General features: G+C 45.9%; 1 protein-coding gene across 9 annotated transcripts in view; it reads left to right on the forward strand.

The window, feature by feature from the left end:
- BRSK2 (BR serine/threonine kinase 2) overlaps positions 1 to 20,807 on the forward strand; it is a 131,600-nt gene that overhangs the window by 7,227 nt on the left and 103,566 nt on the right. For 8 of the 9 annotated variants that reach the window (XM_075566886.1, XM_075566878.1, XM_075566879.1 and 5 more), the window contains exon 1: positions 15,448 to 16,043. The exons of the other annotated variant lie outside the window; for it this stretch is intronic. In XM_075566886.1, coding sequence (XP_075423001.1) covers positions 15,950 to 16,043 — 94 coding nt within the window. In that variant the 5' untranslated portion in view covers positions 15,448 to 15,949. Of the gene's footprint in view, positions 1 to 15,447; positions 16,044 to 20,807 lie in introns of those variants that run through there. 9 annotated transcript variants of the gene reach the window in all.

The raw sequence follows: 20,807 nt of genomic DNA on the forward strand, positions 1-20,807 counted from the left end.
GGCCAGCAAAACGTCCTCTCAAGAAGTTCACATGTCCCCATCGTAGGACCTCCTGTCAGAGTGAAGGAGGAAAGAAAAGATTGGATGGAGGAATCGCTATTCCAGTGGACACCTTGTTTTTGGCTTTCTGAATACGATGGAGGATCGTAATTGCTGACACAATTTTAGATGAGGGAATGATGGGAACCATGTCCGTAGAATCAGTGTCATCCGTGGAGAACTGGCGTGGTAGGGCATCTGTCTTTACATTCTTGGAACCCGGCCGGTAGGAGATCACGTAATGAAAGCGAGTGAAAAAGAGTGCTGTGACAGGGTGAAGTCAACCCCTATCAGTTATGCCTGGGAAACGTATGTCTGAGTGCTTCATCCAGCACTCAGAAGGTTAACTCAGGAGGAAGCTAGGTAATCAGGATGTAAGCTGCCACCTGATAACCAGCAAGGTATAAAAGGATGTTGTTACTGGCAGTAGCTGGCTGCTTTAGACCAGAGATCTCTGCTATGTGAGCTGCTAGCCAGACGGATTCACCAAACTAACTCTTCCAACCAAAGTAAGAATTGTTCATTTGTTTTCCTGACTGCTTAATATACACTTATGGTTTGGTAAATGGTTTAGCCAGCCAGCCTGCTAGATAGGCCTGGAGTGTTAGTCAGTTCTCCTAATGTGGAGCAGGATTTATTTTGGTGTTTAAAGGGACAGTGTACCCACATGTTATGTTATGCTGTGGAGAAATAAAGCCACTGAACGTTTTCATTATCATTATAAACTACACGTGTGGACTGTTCCCTGACCTCGGCTACAGACCGGTCTTGCCACAGGTGGTGTCAGAAGTGGGAAGTCGGACGGCCCCTGTATCTGAAGGGCAACACAAAAAAAAATGGAGACATTTTTTCTCAGTTCCTTGAGCAACAGCTCCAGCTAGCAGAGAAGCAAGCTGAGCGACAAGCCCGGCGAGAGGAAAATCTACTCCAACTGCTGGCCGAAGGCTCAGCCACAGTCAGACCAGAGATTCCAAATAACCCACCGGTGTTTTTAGCTATATGGAATAGCTTATTTGTAGTCCTAGGCAGCCCCATTCCTTTACCCTCCCCTAATCTGGTGGTAATGGTTTATTGTGTCGAGTGGTTATCTAAACCAAAGTTGTTTAAATAATTGTCACTATTTCACAATTTTATCATTTTTATTAGTATTTTTGTCACATTATATATTAGTGTCACAAACACATTCACAATAGGTTGAGCGCTTGGTTTGTAGTTTAGTCTCTTATTTCACTACAACCCACCGGTGATGCTGCCTAAAATGAAGCCAACCGAAGACCCAGAGGCATTTCTCCTCACTTTGAAAGGGTAGCCACGGCCCACGGCTGGACAGTTGATCGCTGGGTAACGACTCTGGCTCCACTCCTCATAGAAGAAGCTCAGGCAGCCTACCAGGCTCTTCCAGCAGACGAGGCCATGGACTATCAGCAACTAAAGGCTGCTATTCTGGATCACGTAGGCCTCACTCCAAAGACCTACCGACAGCGGTTCCGGACAGTCAAATATACAAACAGAGACAGACCCCGGGTCGTAGCCCACCGCTTAGTAGACTTATGTACCAGGTGGATACAACCAGAGAAGCATACCAAGGCAGAGATCCTTGAACAGTTTGTGCTCGAGCAGTTCATACAGATACTGCCCCCCTCCTCCCGCTCCTGGGTAAAAAGACACGCTGCATTTTCCCTGGATTCAGCGGTCCGCTTGGTGGAAAACTTCCTTGGCAACGACACCCAACAGGATAGCTGGGAACGGTCCGTGCAAACACCAGTTGCTTCCGGTGATGCCAGAGGCAGGAGAGCAGACAATCGAGGGGTCTACAACCCGCCAGCTCGGGAGATCCAGTCAACCCGATCGGAAGACCCTTTCCCATCTCGGAGGGTTCCTGGTACAAACTCCCGCAGAGACGCCCGTCCCGGCTCCGAGGCCATTGGATCACTCAAGGGAAGCCGCCACCCACAGTATTCCCCGAGAACCTGGACTCCCGTCACCCATCCGGTGGAGAGGATACCACCACCAACCAGAAGGGAGGATCCCATCCAACAGCAGAGAGGTCCAAACACCGAACCCCGTCGAGAGCTTCTGCTTACGACCGAGTTTGCGGACTCAGGAGATGATGAGATGGACTGTTCATATGGCAGAACCACTGCCACAGCTTCTCTCCGAGGGGACCACAATCCGTGGTTAGTCCCAGCATCTCTGGAGGGGAAAATAGTAAAAGCCATACTGGACTCGGGATCTGGAAAAACCCTGATCCTAGTGGGCCTAATTCCAAGCAACAGACTATCCTATGACTCTCCTTGGAATATCGAGTGTATCCGACGGCGAACATTCTACTGTGTATCAAGGATCAAGAGGCTAGCCTACTAGTGGGAGTTGTTCCCTGGCTACCTGCTCCTATTCTACTTGGCCGAGACTGGCCCTACTTCAAAACATTGTTGGCCCCTACTCCTACGGAGCCTACTTCTCTGGTACCAAAGAAGCCCGGAGACTTGTTTCCTTTTTCCCCAGAGATTTTTCCCCGTAGACAACACATCCCAAAGACACGTAAACAGAGACGTGCGGAAAAAGAGGACTGGTTAAGAAAGGCTGGGACTCTTGGTAACATTAGTCAGCCCAAAGGACTGCAGGTCATGGCCGGAGATGACCAGGGTGGGGAACAGATAGATACGAGAATTTTGCCAGACCTGGATCTTCCTGACTTCCGTCAGAGGCAAAGGGAAGACCCAGCTCTGGCTAGACAATATGAGAAGGTGGTACAGGTCAACAACAAGATAATGGATGAACAAGGTGTAAGAGTGTTTCCACATTTTGAACTATTGAATGACATCCTATATCGTGTGAATAAGGTTACACAAACAGGGGAGGTCATTCGACAGATGCTAGTCCCTAAAGGGTTGATTAAAACAGTGTTCACCCTAGCCCATACTCTCCCATGGGGTGGTCATTTGGGCAGGGATAAGACCACAGACCGCATCTCGTCCCAGTTTTACTGGCCAGGCATACATGGTGACATCATGAAACTATGTGAGACATGTCCTGAATGCCAGTTAACTAGCCAAAAAGGACAGAAGCTGGCTCCCTTGGTCCCTCTGCCCTTGGTAGTCGTCCCATTCGAGAAAATTGGGGTAGATCTGGTTGGACCTTTAGAACCCTCTTCGAAGGGACATAAATTTATACTCTTTGTTGTAGATTATGCCACCAGATATCCTGAGGCCTTCCCGCTGAGATCAGCTACTGCTAAACAGGTTGCTCACATGCTGTTAGAACTGTTCTCTAGGGTAGGACTTCCCCAAGTAATGTTAACTGACCAGGGAACAAATTTCATGGCAAAGTTAATGCAGGATGTCCTGAAGTTATTGGAGGTCAAATCCGTCCGGACCCCAGTCTACCATCCTCAGACTGATGGGTTGGTAGAGAGGTTTAACCGTACTTTAAAAACCATGCTTAGGAAGTTTGTGGACACTGAAAAGCGAGCTTGGGATGAACTTCTTCCTTTCCTGTTGTTTGCGGTACGAGAAGTTCCCCAATCATCCACAGGCTTCTCCCCGTTTGAGCTCCTATATGGACGCCAACCTCGGGGTATTCTCGACCTACTGAAGGAATCCTGGGAGGAGGAGCCCTCCCCCTCCAAGAATACACTTCAGTATGTCAAAAACCTTAGATACCGCCTAGACATGATAGGTCGGTTTGCTAAGGAAAATCTCAAATCTGCTCAAGAACATCAAGAGAGGCAGTACAACCAAAATGCCCGCTTGAGGGTCTTCCAACCTGGGGACCAAGTGATGCTACTACTACCGACATCAGAGAGTAAACTCCTTGCAAAGTGGCAGGGTCCTTTCCAAGTTCTTCGCCGCACCGGGGGGGTGAACTATGAGATCTCTCAACCAGGGTCCAGGAAGGGTAAACAAATCTACCACGTAAACCTCCTGAAACCCTGGAAAACGATGAGATCGCTGGTCATCCACCCTCGGGAAGGAGAGACGGATTTGGGTCCACAACCTCCAAAGGGTAGTACGTACAATGACCATCAGGTTAAGGGCAGTTAACAACGGAACAAAGGTCAGACCTACTAGAATTATGTGACCAGTTCCCAGATGTTTTTTCTGAGCTACCAGGGCAGACTGATTTAGTGTCCCATAGGATTGAGACAGAACCTGGCGTAAAAGTACGGTCCCGTCCCTATAGAGGGCCGAAAAGACCTGGTAGAGAGGGAGATAATAGACATGTTGGAATTGGGCGTGATCGAGGAGTCCCACAGCGAATGGTGTAGCCCTATATTGTTGGTCCCTAAACCAGATGGGAAGGTGAGGTTTTGCGTGGATCTGCGAAAGGTAAATGCTGTATCCAGATTCGATGCATACCCAATGCCTAGGGTGGATGAATTGCTTGACTATCTTGGTAAAGCAGAGTATATCTCCACCCTAGATCTCACGAAAGGATATTGGCAGATACCTCTAGCGGAAGAATCGAAATGCAAAACTGCCTTCGCCACCCCTCTCGGTTTATACCAATTCGTCACTATGCCATTTGGGTTACATGGGGCTCCAGCCACGTTCCAAAGGTTAATGGACAAGGTACTACGACCCCATAGGACATATGCCGCGGCCTACTTGGATGACATTGTCATCTATAGCAGACACTGGCAGTCTCATATAAAAAGGTTAAGGGCAGTCCTAACGTCCTTAAGAGAAGCAGGGCTCACTGCAAATCCAAAAAAATGTGCTCTGGTTAAATCCACTACAAAATACTTGGGCTATGCCGTTGGGGGAGGGATAGTAAGGCCACTAGCTAGCAAGGTGGCCGCCATAAAGGAAGTCCCCACCCCACAGACAAAGACACAGGTCCACTCCCTTTTGGGGTTAGCAGGGTATTACAGGCAGTTTATCCCCAATTTTTGAGAAATTTCTGCACCCCGAACAATTCTGACAAAAAAGAGTGCCCCGACCCAAGTTAAATGGTCTTGGGAGTGCCAAGACGCCTTTGACATGCTAAAAAAGTGCCTGTCAGAGGGCCCCGCTCTTCGGAGCCCAGATTTTAAAGAGCCCTTCATCATCCAGACGGATGCCTCAGAGGTAAGACTGGGAGCAGTGCTGTCCCAGCAATTTGATGGTGTTGAACACCCCATACTGTTCATCAGCCGGAAGCTGTTCCCAAGGGAAGTGAGGTATTCCGTCATTGAGAAGGAGTGCCTCGCTGTAAAATGGGCAATCGAGGCCTTGAGACATTATGTCGCCGGAGTACACTTCACCCTGGTCACTGACCATGCGCCCTTGAAATGGTTAAACACCATGAAGGACACAAATCCAAGGTTGACCAGGTGGTATATGGCCCTCCAACCCTTCTCTTTTGATATACAGCATAGACCTGGAAAGGACCATGGAAATGCCGATTTTTTGTCAAGAGAAGGAGTGGAGGGTCGGGCTTCAGCCGTGTGGGACCCTAGCCACACATAAACAGGGGAGGTATGTGACAGGGTGAAGTCAACCCCTATCAGTTATGCCTGGGAAACATATGTCTGAGTGCTTCATCCAGCACTCAGAAGGTTAACTCAGGAGGAAGCTAGGTAATCAGGATGTAAGCTGCCACCTGATAACCAGCAAGGTATAAAAGGATGTTGTTACTGGCAGTAGCTGGCTGCTTTAGACCAGAGAACTCTGCTATGTGAGCTGCTAGCCAGACGGATTCACCAAACTAACTCTTCCAACCAAAGTAAGAATTGTTCATTTGTTTTCCTGACTGCTTAATATACACTTATGGTTTGGTAAATGGTTTAGCCAGCCAGCCTGCTAGATAGGCCTGGAGTGTTAGTCCGTTCTCCCAATATGGAGCAGGATTTGTTTTGGTGTTTAAAGGGACAGTGTACCCAAATGTTATGTTATGCTGTGGAGAAATAAAGCCACTGAACGTTTTCATTATCCTGAAACTACACGTGTGGACTGTTCCCTGACCTCGGCTACAGGCCGTCCTGCCACAAGTGCCCATCTAGCCTGGCCAGTATTTAACATGCGTGCCCCCTCGAGGTATTCCAAGTTTTTATGGTCCATAAGAATCGTGACTGGTATGGTGATTCCCTCAAGAAGGTGTCTCCCTTCCTCCAGAGTCATTTTAATGGCTAGAAGTTCATGATTGTCCACATCGTAGTTGTGTTCCACAGGAGAAAGCTTCTTAGAGAAGGAACACTGATGTAACCGACCCTGGAACTCACTTCTCTGTGACAGGACTGCGCCTGCTCCAACGTCAGAGGCATCCACTTCAACGATAAAAGGATGACAAGGATCGGGTGTTTCAGGATGGGTGCAGAAGAAAAAAGTTTATTGAGGTTTAGAAAGCCCACCTGAGCTTGCGGAGACCAGTCCTTGTGATCTGCCTTTTTTTTGTCATGGCTGTGATGGGTGCAACGATTTTGGAAAAATCCCGAATTAACCGCCTGTAATAATTTGCGAAACCCAAGAATCTCTGAATGGCTTTTAATCCCTTAGGTACTGGCCAGTCCAGAACAGCAGCAACCTTGGCAGGATCCATTTCTAGGCCCTGGGCAGAGATGATGTATCCGAGAAAAGAAAGACAGGATTTCTCGAAGTCGCACTTCTCGAATTTAGCGAAGAGATTGTTCTCCAGGAGGCATTTAAGGACCATCCTCACCTGCTGATGATTTTGTTCCAGGGTTTTAGAGTAGATGAGGATATCACAAAGGTATACGATAACTAAGGAGTCTAACATGTCTCTGAAAATTTTGTTCACAAAGAACTAGAACACTGCTGGTGCATTGCACAGGCCGAAGGGCATCACCATGTATTCGTAGTGGCCATCGCGTTTGTTGAAAGCGGTTTTCCACTCGTCACCCTGCTTTATTCTTATAAGGTTATAGGCCCCTATTAAATAGAGCTTGGTAAAAACTGCTGCCCCATATAGACGATCAAAGAGTTTGCTGATAAGAGGAAGAGGATACCGGTTCTTAACCGTAATTTTATTCAAACCCCGGTAATCAATACAAGGTCTCAATGACCCGTCCTTTGCCACAAAGAAAAAACCTGCACCAGCAGGGGAACAGGATTTACGAATGAATCCTCGCTTAAGGTTCTCATCAATGTATGTCCTCATCGCCTTGGTTTCCGGTTCGGAAAGATGATATGTGCGTCCACGAGGAGGACTCATCCCAGGAAGGAGGTTGATCGAACAATCAAATGGTCAATTCACAGGCAATTCTTCAGCCTGTCTCTTGTCGAAGACCCGCTTCAGGTCAGAGTAACAGGCCAGGAGACCGGGTAAGTCCTCCAGTGCAGGCAGTAGAAGAAAAACACCCGGACGACAGGGTGAGAGACATTTGCCATGGCAGGTAGACCCCCAAGTTCTTATCTGTCTTAAAATTCAGTCAATCTGGGGATTGTGGGTACGTAGCCAGGGAAGCCCTAGAACCACATCGATGGTTGGGGAATTGATGACATCTAGCTGGACGAGTTCGTGGTGCAAAAGGCCAACCACAGCCCTGATTTGAACCGTCTCTTGTGATATGGTCCCGATCCCAACAGTCTACCATCAATGGAAGAGATACCTAGTGGTACGTCCTTCCTCTGGAGATGAATCTTAATCTGTTGAACAAAAGCCTTATCCACAAATATACCTGTGGCCCCAGAGTCCATGAAGGCCTTGGTTATCACGGAATGATCTTGCCAGGCTAGGCAGATGGGGACCATCAAACGATAAGAAGATGGGGAGGAGGTGCAGATACCCAGAGGAAACTCCCCTACTTTCTCTGGGCACGGGCGCTTCCCGACTTCTTAGGATAGGTTCCATGTGGCCCTTCTCACCGCAGTAGTGGCACAACCCCAAGAATCGCCGGTGCTGCTTCTCCCGTTCTGTCAAATGCAAATTCCCCAATTGCATGGGTTCCGTTGGTTCTCCTGGCCTTTCATTGGAAGGAGCCTGAATAGGTGGAGTCAGCGGAAGAGACGGGAATCTGTGAGAATGATCCTGCTCCTGTCGTCTCTCCCTCATCCGAAGGTCCAGGGACATGCAAAGGGCGATCAGTCCTCCCAGATCTGCGGGTAGGTCCCAGTACGTAAATTCGTCCTTCAGCCTCTCCCCAATGCCCTGATGGAAAGCAGCCTTCAAAGCCCCCTCGTTCCAATCGGTCTTTGCTGCCAGGGTCCTAAACTCAATAGGATATTGTCCCATAGTGCGAGAGCCTTGTTTAACTGTAGTAGTGCAAATTCAGTGGAAGCCGCACGGCCGGAGATATCAAAGATTGTCCGGAAGGTCTGCATGAAGGCGACGGAATCGTCCAACAAGGGGGAACCCTTTTCATAAAGAGGTGACGCCCAAGCTAATGCTTCTTCCGCAAGGAGCGAGAAGATATATGCCACTTGAGAGCGGTGGGTAGAAAAGGATGATGGTTGTGTGTCCTCTGCAAGCTGAGGGAAGCTCTCCATAGCGGACAGGAGTCAGGATCCGGGGCTCCCTTAGGACCACAGATATTGGTGGAGCGTCACGAGTAAAAGTCGTGGGCATAGATGGGATCACTCTGGGTGTACTGAGGTGACTGCACAGGGTCTGCAGCGTAGCGGAGATTGAATCCAGTCTCTGATCCAGCATGGGTTCCCAGAAGCTGGCCTGATGGGAAACAGCGTTCACTACATCTGTGGTGTCCATTGCGTGGCTCGTGCAACGTGTAACATTGCTGACTGCAAACAGGATACGGACCCGCAGGGCAGGGGTAGGGAGTAATACACCGACCTTGGCCTGGGATCAGAGGCCTGGGATGCAAAGGTAATCAGGTACGTTCCGTGCTCGAGGCAGGCAAAAGGTAGTCAGGTCCGGTTCCGAGGCCGGGACAGGTGGCAGGCAAAGGGTAGTCAGGTCTGGTTCCGAGGTCGAGGAAGGCGGCAGGCAAGGGGTAGTCAGATTCAGTTCCAAGGTCAACAGGCAGCAGGCAAAACAAAGGCAAGGGGGAGCTCAGACAGGACAAGGTAACCAGTACTTTGCACAAGCAAAGATTAGTAGCAAATGCCTGCCTTTTAAAGGCCAGAGGCAGCTGCTGGCAATGACAACCAAAGAGAGGCTGATTTTCTGTCAGGGGAGTAAGGGCAGGATTTGCCAGGAAGCAAGATGGCCATTGTGGCTTTGGACCAGATGATATCACTTCCTGTCAGCATTCATCCGGAATGTTCAGACAGATCCCTTATAGCAAGTACATAACATATAGTTTACATGGCACATTACCATGCGCCATCGATTAGGGTAAAAATAGCACTTTTCGCACACTGTATCATGTTTTCAGGTTGCGATATCATCATCTTCTTCTCCCACTCTTCTCCATACACTGCTGAATGAAGGCCTCCCCAAGGATCTTCCAGGTATTGCGGTATCAAGCCTCTTTTTTATTTCATCCGCCCATCTTACTTTTGGTTGTCGTCTTGGTCTTTTACTTTCCCTTGGAATCCAGTCAAGTACCATATAGAACATAAATGTTCCCAGCACACCAAGAAAAAAGAACTAATAAAGGATCAGCCAAAAAGTCAAATTTCATTAAACATTAACGATGCATATAACGTCAAACAGCAACAGAGGGACAATGTATATATATGGGAACAGGGACAAAGACAGGGATGGGGAAGGAAAGAGAGGAAAGGAGAGGAAGAAAAAAAAACCAAAAAAACAGGAAATTAAAAAGTGCAGGGCAAGGGGGGCAACGTAACGTTTCGGGGTACAGACCCCTTCTTCTGGCCCGTTCCCAGGTAGACCGAAGTCACCTGGTACTTCCCTTACCCTGTGACTAGGTCCCTGAAATACACAGTGACACACTGACACTAAATTACAAAGGTAAATGAAACAATGGAATAACAAAGATATATAAAGAGCTACTGCTAGTACTCGAAGACAGTGACACACTGACACTAAATTACAGAGGTAAATGAAACAATGGAATAACAAAGATATATAAAGAGCTACTGCTTGTACTCCAAGCAAAATACAGGTAAACTGGGAAGCACAAATCTCACATAGGAGTGCCTGAAAACACAGTGACAGATAAGGAGTATAACTGGCAAAGTATGGTGCTACAAGGTTAATGACCCACTGAAGTAGACTTGTGGCCAGTATACACAGGAACAGTCCAAAGGTAAATTCAGCTGGAACAGTAAACTCCTCAGTTTTTTTTTCTTCCTCTCCTTTCCTCTTTTTCCTTCCCCATCCCTGTCTTTGTCCCTGTTCCTGTATATATACGTTGTCCCTCTGTTGCTGTTTGACGTTATATGCATCGTTAATGTTTAATGAAATTTGATTTTTTGGCTGATCTTTTATTAGTTCTTTTTTCTTGGTGTGCTGGGAACATTTATGTTCTATTTGATTATTTGAGAGGAACGAGGGTCCTCTCTGTTCCCATCTGCACCCGTTATTGCTACACAGCTTTTCTTAGTGTGTGCTGTCTGTACTTACCCAGTCAAGTACCATCTTTGTCCAATGGTGGTCACTTAAAAAAAAAAAATCTCTACTCTTGGGAAGATGTCACAGACTTTTGTTTGGTTTTAAACCCATTTATTAGTTTTCCTATCTCTTTGGGTAATACTCAGCAAACTTCTTTGCGTTTTAGAATTATCATCGCATTTAAGGTCCAAGTTTTATCCATACGTCATCACAGGAACAGTAAGTACACTGGTCGAAAATGTTCCTCTTGAGGCACAGTGGAAGGTTCCACATATTGTCTTGTTTCTTCCCATTTTTATTCTTCTGTTTTCATTCAAAAGGTTCACATCCATAGTGTAGTTACATGCCGACCAAGGTAGACATAGTCTTCAACTTCTTCTAGTTCCATTCCATTTATTTCGCTCTTTGCAGAGTTGACACATTTGTTGAACATGACTTTGGTCTTGTTGAGATTCATATGGAGGCCCACTTTATCACTTCCCTCAGCAAGTTCTCTGATTTGTTGCTGGTGGTTTTCTGGACGGGGGAAAAAATGTCATCTGCAAATCGTAGGTGACTCAAGTATTCAACGTTGATTTTGATTATTTTTCTTCCCAATGCAATTGCTTCAACAATTCAATTCAAAATGTGTTGCTGTGAAAAGCTTTGGTGACATGGTGTCTCCCTGTCTACTAGTTTGTTGATCATTATCTTGCTTGTGTTTTGATGTAATCTAATAGTTAATGTGGCTTTCTCATAAATGTTCTTTATAATATCAATGCACGCTTCTTCGACACTTTGTCTTCTTAATGCATTTGCTGTAGAACCGCTGAGCAGTTCTAAATGCAGCACAATCAAATGACAGAATCTAAGGCTTTTTCATAATCTACGAATCCTAAAATAAATGGTAGATCATATTCATTACTTTGGGAAATCACTTCTTGGACGACTCGGATGTGGTCCAGTGTCTTGTTTCCACTGCAAACTCCCGCTTATTCTCTAGGCTAGGTGAAGTCCAGGGTCAGTTGCAGCCAATTAGAGAGTATCTTCATAAGAATCTTCTAAGTGGTTGTAAGTTAACTAAATCGTCTGTAGATCTCGAGCTCATCTTTTTCTTGATGAGAATAACTATGGCATTGCTTCATTGTTCGGGAATTTTCTTGTTCTTCAAGCAGCATGTAAAGCATTTTTTTTTTTGCAAGGATTTTATCAACTTCTTCTTCAGCGTATCTCAAGATTTCAGTTGTAATTCCATCTTTCCCAGGAGCCTTCCCATTCTTCATGAATTTGATTGCTTTTGCCACTTCTTTTGGAAGTACGTATGGTACATCATTGGTGGTTTCTTCATGGTCATCTTCTGCACGATTATGCTTTGTGTTATGGGTTCTCGTCGAATTTCAAGTAGAAGTCCTCAACTACCTTTATGGTAAGTGCACAGTCCTTTATTGTTGCTCCATCATCTTTTTTGAGCACAATGATTTGCTTCTTCCCAATCATAAGTCGCTGCTTTGTCTTCTTTAAGCTTTTGTTCTCTTCGATAGTCTTCTTACCATATCACAGTTACATTTTTTTACATCTTACATAGTTATATAGTAGATGAGGTTAAAAAAAGACATATGTCCATCAAGCTCAACCTATGCTAAATTTAGACGTCAGATACTTTATCCTATATTTGTATTTACAGTATTTTGATCCAGAGGAAGGCAAACAAAAACAGTGAAACATCATCCAATGCTGTCTCATAAGGGGGAAATGTAATTCCTCCCTGACTCCAAAGAATGGCCATCAGATTTCTTCCTGGATCAACATCCACCATGTGTACTTATTTGGTATATCCCTATATCCCTTTCCATCCTAAAAAGATTTCCAACCTTTTTTTAAAGATATCTATTGTATCTGCCATCACAGTCTCCATGGGTAATGAATTCCACATTTTAACTGCCCTTACTGTAAAGAACCCTTTCTTTTGTTGCTTGTGAAATCTCCTTTCCTCCAACCTAAAGAAATGACCCTGTGTCGTTCGTACTGTCCATGGAATGAATAGTTATTTTGAAAACTCCTTGTATATTTGTATATAGTTATCATATGCCCACTTAGACGCCTCTTTTCTAATGTAAACAAATCTAAATTAGCTAGTCTTTCCTCATACATCAGATTATCAATCCCATTTATTAATTTGGTGGTTCTTCTCTGCACTTTTTCTAGTTCAATAATGTCTTTTTTTATGGAGTTGCGCCCAAACTGGACTCTATATTAAAGGTGTGGTCTTACTAATGCTTTATACAGTGACATATTTATGTTTACTTCCCTTCCATCGCTTAAACTATTTTTCAGTTCTAGTTTGAACTGTTGTTATTGATTTCGATTGTTTTTGTTTTCTCTTTAATCAGTTTTCTTCTTTCCATCTTCGAAATCAGGTATCATTTTCACCTATCGGTGATCACCCCTTGTGTCAAAACAATTAAGGAATGTACAGTCTTCAATCACGTGTTTCGTGTTAGTTAGGAAACAGTCAAATTCCTCCTTGGTTCAATTAGATCCACTCCATGTCCATTTACTGTTTGGATTCTTCTTGAAGAATGAATTCATGATGTAGAAGTTCTCGCATTCTGCAAATTCTACCAATCTGTCTCCATGTTCATTCCTGGTAACGTAACTTACCACCTGAGGCTTCGTCCTCTTTTTGCTGGGCACCAATCTTTGCATTGAAATCTCCCATAACGTTCTTGAGGTGACAATTTCCTTTGCTGTTAAGTTGGTTGATTTCATGGTAGAAGTCTTCTACTTCATTGTCTGTGTGACTTGATGTTGGGGCATACACATGGATTATTTGAAGCCTGTATCTCTTTGTCAACTGAATGACGACTCTGGCTGCTCTATCTGATGAGCTTTCACACTCCATTATGTTGTTTATCCATCTCTTGTTAATGATGAAGCCTACTCCAGTGATTCTTCCATTAGCTGTACCTCTGTAATAGAATAGGTCTCTCTCTCTCTCTCTCTCTCTCTCTCTCTCTCTCTCTCTCTCTCTCTCTCTCTCTCTCTCTCTCTCTCTCTCTCTCTCTCTCTCTCTCTCTCTCTCGCCTTAGGGTGCAATGTAATCTAACTGACCAATCCTACAAATATTTAAATAAAAAAAACATAAAACATTACATATATAACAGATGAATACTGGCTATGGTCTTAATAGGCCCCTCCTCCCTGGATTTAAGCTCACCCCTGTCCACTTTTTAAGTAGCAGGGTTTTCCATGTACCTGTGCGGGACAGGTCTATTCAGACCCTTCTCCCTCCACCGCAGAGGTAAATGAGAATGTTCACAGGTAGTGTTAGGACCTGCATACTGGTCATGCCGTGAAGTGGCTGCAGGGTTATAACGCTTTGGCCAAAGGGTTTAACTAAATGACCCTTACTCATGAGAATACTAATATTAAAGTATTTAACTATGTATTTTGTCACATTGGATGTAGCATTGTTTTTTTTTTGTCTTTTGTTGAATTCAAAGCCACGAGACTGACTGCAAAGCCACGAGACTGTCACCAAATCCACGAGACTGACACAAAGCCACGAGATTGACTGCAAAGCCACGAGATTGACTGCAAAGCCACAAGAGTGACACCAAATCGGTGTGAAAATCCGTTTAAGTGACAATTCTGTCACACTTATACACGCACAGACACAGTCACAATTATACTGAACACACAGTCACACTTACATACACACAGACACATACAAACCCACTTATACACACATAGACAAATGTACAAACACTTCTACACACACACAGATACAGTACACGTAAAATAGACTTTTGTTCAGGCGGACAGAGATACGTGCAGACATGCAGACAGAGATAGAGACACATCTGCAGACAGGCATGTGTGCATAGACACGCATGCAGACAGGCGCATCCCCAGCTCACATATGACCCTTTATCCATGAAACAGGAGGTGATCAAGCAGGACAGTGACATTCTAGTTGGGAATAAAATGCGTATCTGATTTTTGGCATTGAATTGATGATAGTCATTTAGAGCTTATATTTCTCAGCATCAGTTTATCAAGGCACTTTAACTTATATTGCCCTCATCTATATCAGTGTGTTATATGGGGAGTTAAGGGAAGAGGAGTTATAGGGAGCGGTTATATGGCGCAATAGGAGGAGTTATAGGGAGCGGTTATATGGCGCAATAGGAGGAGTTATAGGGAGCTGTTATATGGTGCAATAGGAGGAGTTATAGAGAGTGGTTATATGGAGCAATAGGATGAGTTATAGGGATAGGTTATATGGGGCAATAGGAGGAGTTATAGGGAGAGGTTATATGGAGCAATAGGAGGAGTTATAGGGAGAGGTTATATAGGGCAATAAGAGGAGTTATAGGGAGAGTTTATATGGGGCAATAGGAGGAGTTATAGGGAGAAATAGGGTAATTATAAGGAGGTGTTATTTGGAGCAAAATCATCAGTTATAGGGAGCAGTTATATCATATTCTGTGACTATACATCTGAAAACATGACCGGATCTGAGGTGGTATAAACGCCCCCATCACCTACAATAATAATATGCGAATTCACACATATTATAACACACACCTGTTACACAAATTCATACACAGATTCATGTTGTTATACACACCACTTACAGAATGTTGCACATATACATACTTCCATATTGCTATAGATACACACACCATTTGTTACACAAATGAGCACTCACATATTGTTAAGCACACTTTATTGCACATACCACTAGAAACAGTTATACAAATACACACTGACCTATTATTGCACAGACCATACCATATTCAAACTCAATGTTACACACACACACACACATCCCTCCACACACTTGATAAACCCCCCTCCCCAGTCCAATTAAATTGCATCCCTCAGCCACCAATCAGACTGGAGCTCAGCACTCGCCAATCACATCCAGGCTAACATCTCTGCTCCAGAGGGCTGCATCCCCCCTCCGCCCCCCTCCTTGAATCTCTCCCCCCCCCCCCCCCTCTAGCAGCAAGCGAGCGAGAGGATTGATCAGCAGGTCCCTGCTGAGCTGCTTGTATGTAACACACGGCAGCATCCACACCATGCTCTCTGAACCTTAACACGTTCTTACCTCTCCCAACCCACCTACATCAATTCTGCATTATTTATTACTTTTCATTGAAACAGCAGGGTTCTTTTTTTTTTATTGGGAGGGGGGGGGTGCTTTTTTTTTTCTTTTTGTTTCATTCATCACATTGAGTCTGTGGGCTGTGCATCAAGACAGGACACACACCGGGGTCCCTCGGTCAGAGAGGGACAGAGAGACCAGCAGGTGCCTATTAATGGTGAGGACCAAAAGGATCTCAGTTGGGCGTCACAAGAACGGACAGGTTTATCCACGAGAGGGGGGGAGAAGAAGCGAAGAGAGCCCCCCCCTCCTCCCTCTCCATCCCCAGCCCTCCTCCTCCCCCCTTCCTCTTGAGGATTTTCCTTGCGTCTGGATTCCCGTAGAAGGAGAGAAGACAAAATGACCACTGTGGTGAAAGATGGTGGTGGAACACCACATATGCCGTACGTGGGGCCATACCGGCTGGAGAAGACGCTGGGGAAGGGACAGACAGGTGGGTGCAGCCGGAAACAATCAAGATGGAGCAGGGGGGTGGGGATGTGGGGGGGAGGACCGGTTAGGGAATGGTCTTCTGTTGGATGGAAGAGGATTCTAATGTATGTACATCAACCACAAGATTTGTGGGTTGGGTTGACAGAGCAGATGGTTGGTGGTTTCTGGGCCTGGTTGGATCAAGGCTATCATGGGGTGGAGACAGTCATGACTTGGGCAGGAGAAGGATGAGGTATAGCAACTTCTCTGAGGCAATACAGGGAATAAAGGGGCAGCCCAGGTACCATGAGAGGCGAGAGTAGGGCAAGCCATGGAGGACTAAAAGCAGAGGTTTACCTGTGCTACACTTTGATGGGTCAAACCCAGGAGAATTACCTCTAGGAATTATTTGTTATGGTGTGCTAATCAAAGAGCGTTACCTATAGGAATATCATGCTGTAGTGGGCCGGACACTGTGTTTTGCTTCTAGGAAGGCCTCTTCTAAACCAGGAATACCTCTTAGGAATACCGTGTCAGCATGCCAAGCCTAGAGTGCTACCTCTGGGAATAAGATATTGGGGATTTAATATTTTAATGGACCAACCCCATAGAGCCGCTTGAAGGAATACTTTTTCATTGTGTGATAATGCCAGCGTGTAACCTTTAGGAAGTACATTGGTCCATATACAGTATAATAAGCAGTGCGTTTCCATGACACATTCCAGCACTAAAAGACACCTCACTTCAAAAGGCCGGAAGGTGTCTTATAGACTAGCACTGCTTACTAAGTATGCGCTATGGTGTTGTGGGCATATGTCTAGGAACACTGTGGTATTGTATGGCAAATACAGATCAGTGTGAATACCAAAGCGTCCACCGTAGCATTACTATGATGCAATGTATGAAACCCTGGAAGTACTGTGCAGAAGTGCAGAAAAGCCAGGTTACTTCTAGGGATCTCATGCTGGGGTTTGGGTGAGGTGACCTTGCTCTAGTCTTCTGACTATTCACAGTGTTTGTGTGACTAATATAAGGTGGAGAGGGTGTGTTATACTTCCTGAGAGCGAGCGTGGAGTCACTCGGAAGTGGGGGCACCGGTGTCCCCTCTTCTTCCTAACATCCCCAACCATTGGTGGCAATGTCCAGCTGGAGCCACCAGATCTCTGTTAGATGCTCAACTCCAGTCCTCAAGCCCCCTTCCTCCCCCCAACAGTTCAGGTTTTCTGGATATCCCTGCTTCAGCACGGATGGCTCAATCAGTCCCTGCTTTGGCACAGGTGGCTCAATCAGTTCCTGCTTCAGCACAGGCGACTCAATCAGTTTCTGCTTCAGCACAGGTGGCTCAGTCAGAGGCTCAGTCTTTGACTTTGATTGAGCCACCTGTGCTGAAGCTGGGATATCCTGAAAACCTAACCTGTTGTGGGGACTTGAGGACTGGAGTTGAGGACCTCCTGCCTTGAGACCTAACGCTCTCACTCTTTATAAGGGATTGCAAAGCATAATACATGGCAGGCTCCTTTGGAAGCAGTATGTTGCTATATAAAGTAGTCCCAAGTATGATTGCACACTGCAAACATCTTTGCTACTGAAGCAACAAAGTGGCAGCTACTGCTTGCCCCCAGGTTCGTTTAATAGGCAGTGACACCCCTTTCTTTGGGGTAGAACACTTCTGGCAGATTGTTACCACGTTACATTGTATTTTACATAATCGAACAACAGATATTTAACAGCATTATCCATTGCTCTATACGATTCATCCTGACCCTTTAATCCCTTTACCGTTACAGGTTAACTATCCAGTCCCACTTAAAAGCACTGAAACGTGTAATGCCTACGCCATCACTTTCAACAGCTGTTTCGTCAGTTAGGTTGTGTTTTAATAGCTTTGCGAACTTTAGCCTAAAATGCCCTGGAGTGGCCCCCCCCTGACAGCCGAGTATCAGGGACAGGCTCAGACTAATGTAGGGTGACCTCCTGACTCCAGATGATCAGGGGCAGGCTCTGACAATCCTGGGTGTATATCTAATGTAGATGATCATGACAGTAGGGTACAGAGTCCGTGTAAAAGAGAGATGAAGGCGGTAGTGTTAAATCCCCAGTGTGTGACAGCGCTGGTAGCGTGGCTGCTTGAGTTTTACAATCTGTCATAGAGGGGAACAATAGCCACCGTTGAGATCTTTTGAGGGCTCGGTGGAAGGAAGGGGGGGGTGGTTGTATCCTAGGGGGAGAGGGATAGGGAGGGGGTTAGCTTTTGGGGGGGAAGGTGGGGAGCAGGTGTTCCCATTGCATAATGTGTAATTAGCCCAAGTGGAATCAGCTGAGGCTTTTGGACTATGTGAAAATGATCACATATGCCCCCTTCTGTCAACACCCCCCCGGACAGATGACCGTCCTCCCCTTTCTCCCTCTGTAAAGGCACACAAAGGGACATATATAGTACAGTATAAGGGACTCATACCTCTCACCTCCTCCAAATACCGGGACAGCAGGGATATACCTCTCACACTCTCCAAATACAGAGACATCAGGGACACATACTTCCCAGCCCCTCCTAATAAAGAGACATCAGGGACACATACCGCTGCTCACCTCCTATTAATACATGGGAATGAGGGGCACATATCTCTCACCGCCTTATAATATACAGAAATATGGGACAGATACCTCTAATACCTCCAATTACAGACAAAATAGGGACACATACCTCTCACGTAAAACAGACCCATCAGGTACATATACCTCTTACCTCCTCCTAATACACAGACATCAGAAACACATACCTCTTATCTCTTCCTAATACACAGACATGAAGAACACATACCTCTTACCTCCTCCTAATACAAAGATATCAATAACACATGCCTCTTACCTCCTCCTAATACACAGACATCAGGAACAAATACCTCTTACCTCCTCCTAATACACAGACATCAGGAACACATACCTCTTATCTCCTCCTAATACACAGACATCAGGAACACATACCTCTTACCTCCTACTAATACACAGACATCAGGAACACATACCTCTTACCACCTCCTAATACACAGATAACAGGAACACATACCTCTTACCTCCTCCTAATACACAGACATCAATAACACATACCTCTTATCTCCTACTACACAGACATCAGGAACACATGCCTCTTAACTCCTCCTAATACACAGACATCAGGACCACATACCTCTTACCTCCTCCTAATACACAGACATCAGGAACACATACCTCGTACCTCCTCCTAATACAAAGACATCAGGGACACATACCTCTTATCTCTTCCTAATACACAGACATCAAGAACCTCCTCCTAATACACAGACATCAGGATCACATACTTACACATACCGCTTACCTCCTCCTAATACAAAGACATCAGGAACACATACCTCTTACCTCCTCCTAATACACAGACATCAGGAACACATACCTCTTACCTTCTCCTAATACACAGACATCAGGAACACATACCTCTTACCACTCATTACCACCCATCGTGTCCTTGTCTTGTCTTTTAGGTGGTAACATTCCCAGCTGTGCACAGAACCCCTTCACTGCCAAATACCTATGCTGTGCCTGTGAATCCCCCCCGGCCGTGTCACAGGTCCCTGCATACCATTATTTTCCATGTCACACATCTGTGTATGTGCTGTGTTCTTTTTCTCTGTCACTAATCCTTGTAGACCCCTTCTCTTCCACGCCCCTATCACCAGTATACCATTACCTGCATCAGCGGTGCGCAAACTGGGGGGCGCGACCCCCAGGGAGGGCGGAGACTGAGTGCGGGGGGGCGCGGGGTTTACAGAACCCCTGGCCTACATCACCATTCCCCTATATACCCTTCTCTTTTATTTCACATAGCTCTGTACATGTTGGGCCATATTTACTAAGCAGTGCTATACCAGAAGACACCTTCCCGGTGTCAGAAGACACCGTACAATCCATTCACTGAAATAGGCACACTGTCTTCTGTAGCCGAAAGGTGTTTTATGGACAAGCCAGACTTGGTATATATGGTGCTTTATGCCATCACATCCATGTACGTTATAACGTCACATTCAGTGACATGAGACGGTGACACGGACAGAAGTCACCTATTGAGCGTTTTCATGGGGACACAGAATGGTCCTATGGAGTCTCTTCCACTTCAGGGTGACACTGTGGCATAGACAGAAGGGACCTACATAGCATGCTCCTCCCACTTCAGAGTGACACTGACAGAAGTGCCTTATAGAGACTGTCCCTTCCACTCCAGACACAAGTAGAAGAGTACATTCTGGGACATTAGGGGGGACATAGCCAGAACCAGGAGATTGCTACAATAAGTCGGTGGCTTTTGGGCGCCCTGGCTGCCCCCTAACCCTCAGACTGCTGGGGCTCTCCTCGTATGTTTTTGTGACTGTGTGCTTTCCGGCTGTAACACAGACGCCTGTTTCTGCTGCTAGCTCACTCCACAATAGCTGCATTGTTTGCGTTAAGGGGTTTGTATTTTCCATCCAACAAACCCCCCAGCCCCCCTCCCTCATTTCACGTTGTCCCCTCAGACTCACAGCCCCCTGAAATGACGCACAGGCCTCTGAATCCCACCCTATGTGTCTGTGACACAGTGTCACACTGGGGTGTGTCTGTTTTACTGGATTCCTCAGGGTTAGTTTCTCTGGCATGTGCAGGCAGATTATCAGGGACAGTCTTGGGCAGTCCTGGGTTTATACCTAATGTAGGGGTGACCTCCTGACTCTAGATAATCAGGGACAGACTCAGATAGTCCTGGGTTATATCTAATGTA

This window comes from Ascaphus truei, chromosome 12, assembly GCF_040206685.1.
Source record: "Ascaphus truei isolate aAscTru1 chromosome 12, aAscTru1.hap1, whole genome shotgun sequence".
NCBI classification, from domain to species: Eukaryota; Metazoa; Chordata; class Amphibia; order Anura; family Ascaphidae; genus Ascaphus; species Ascaphus truei.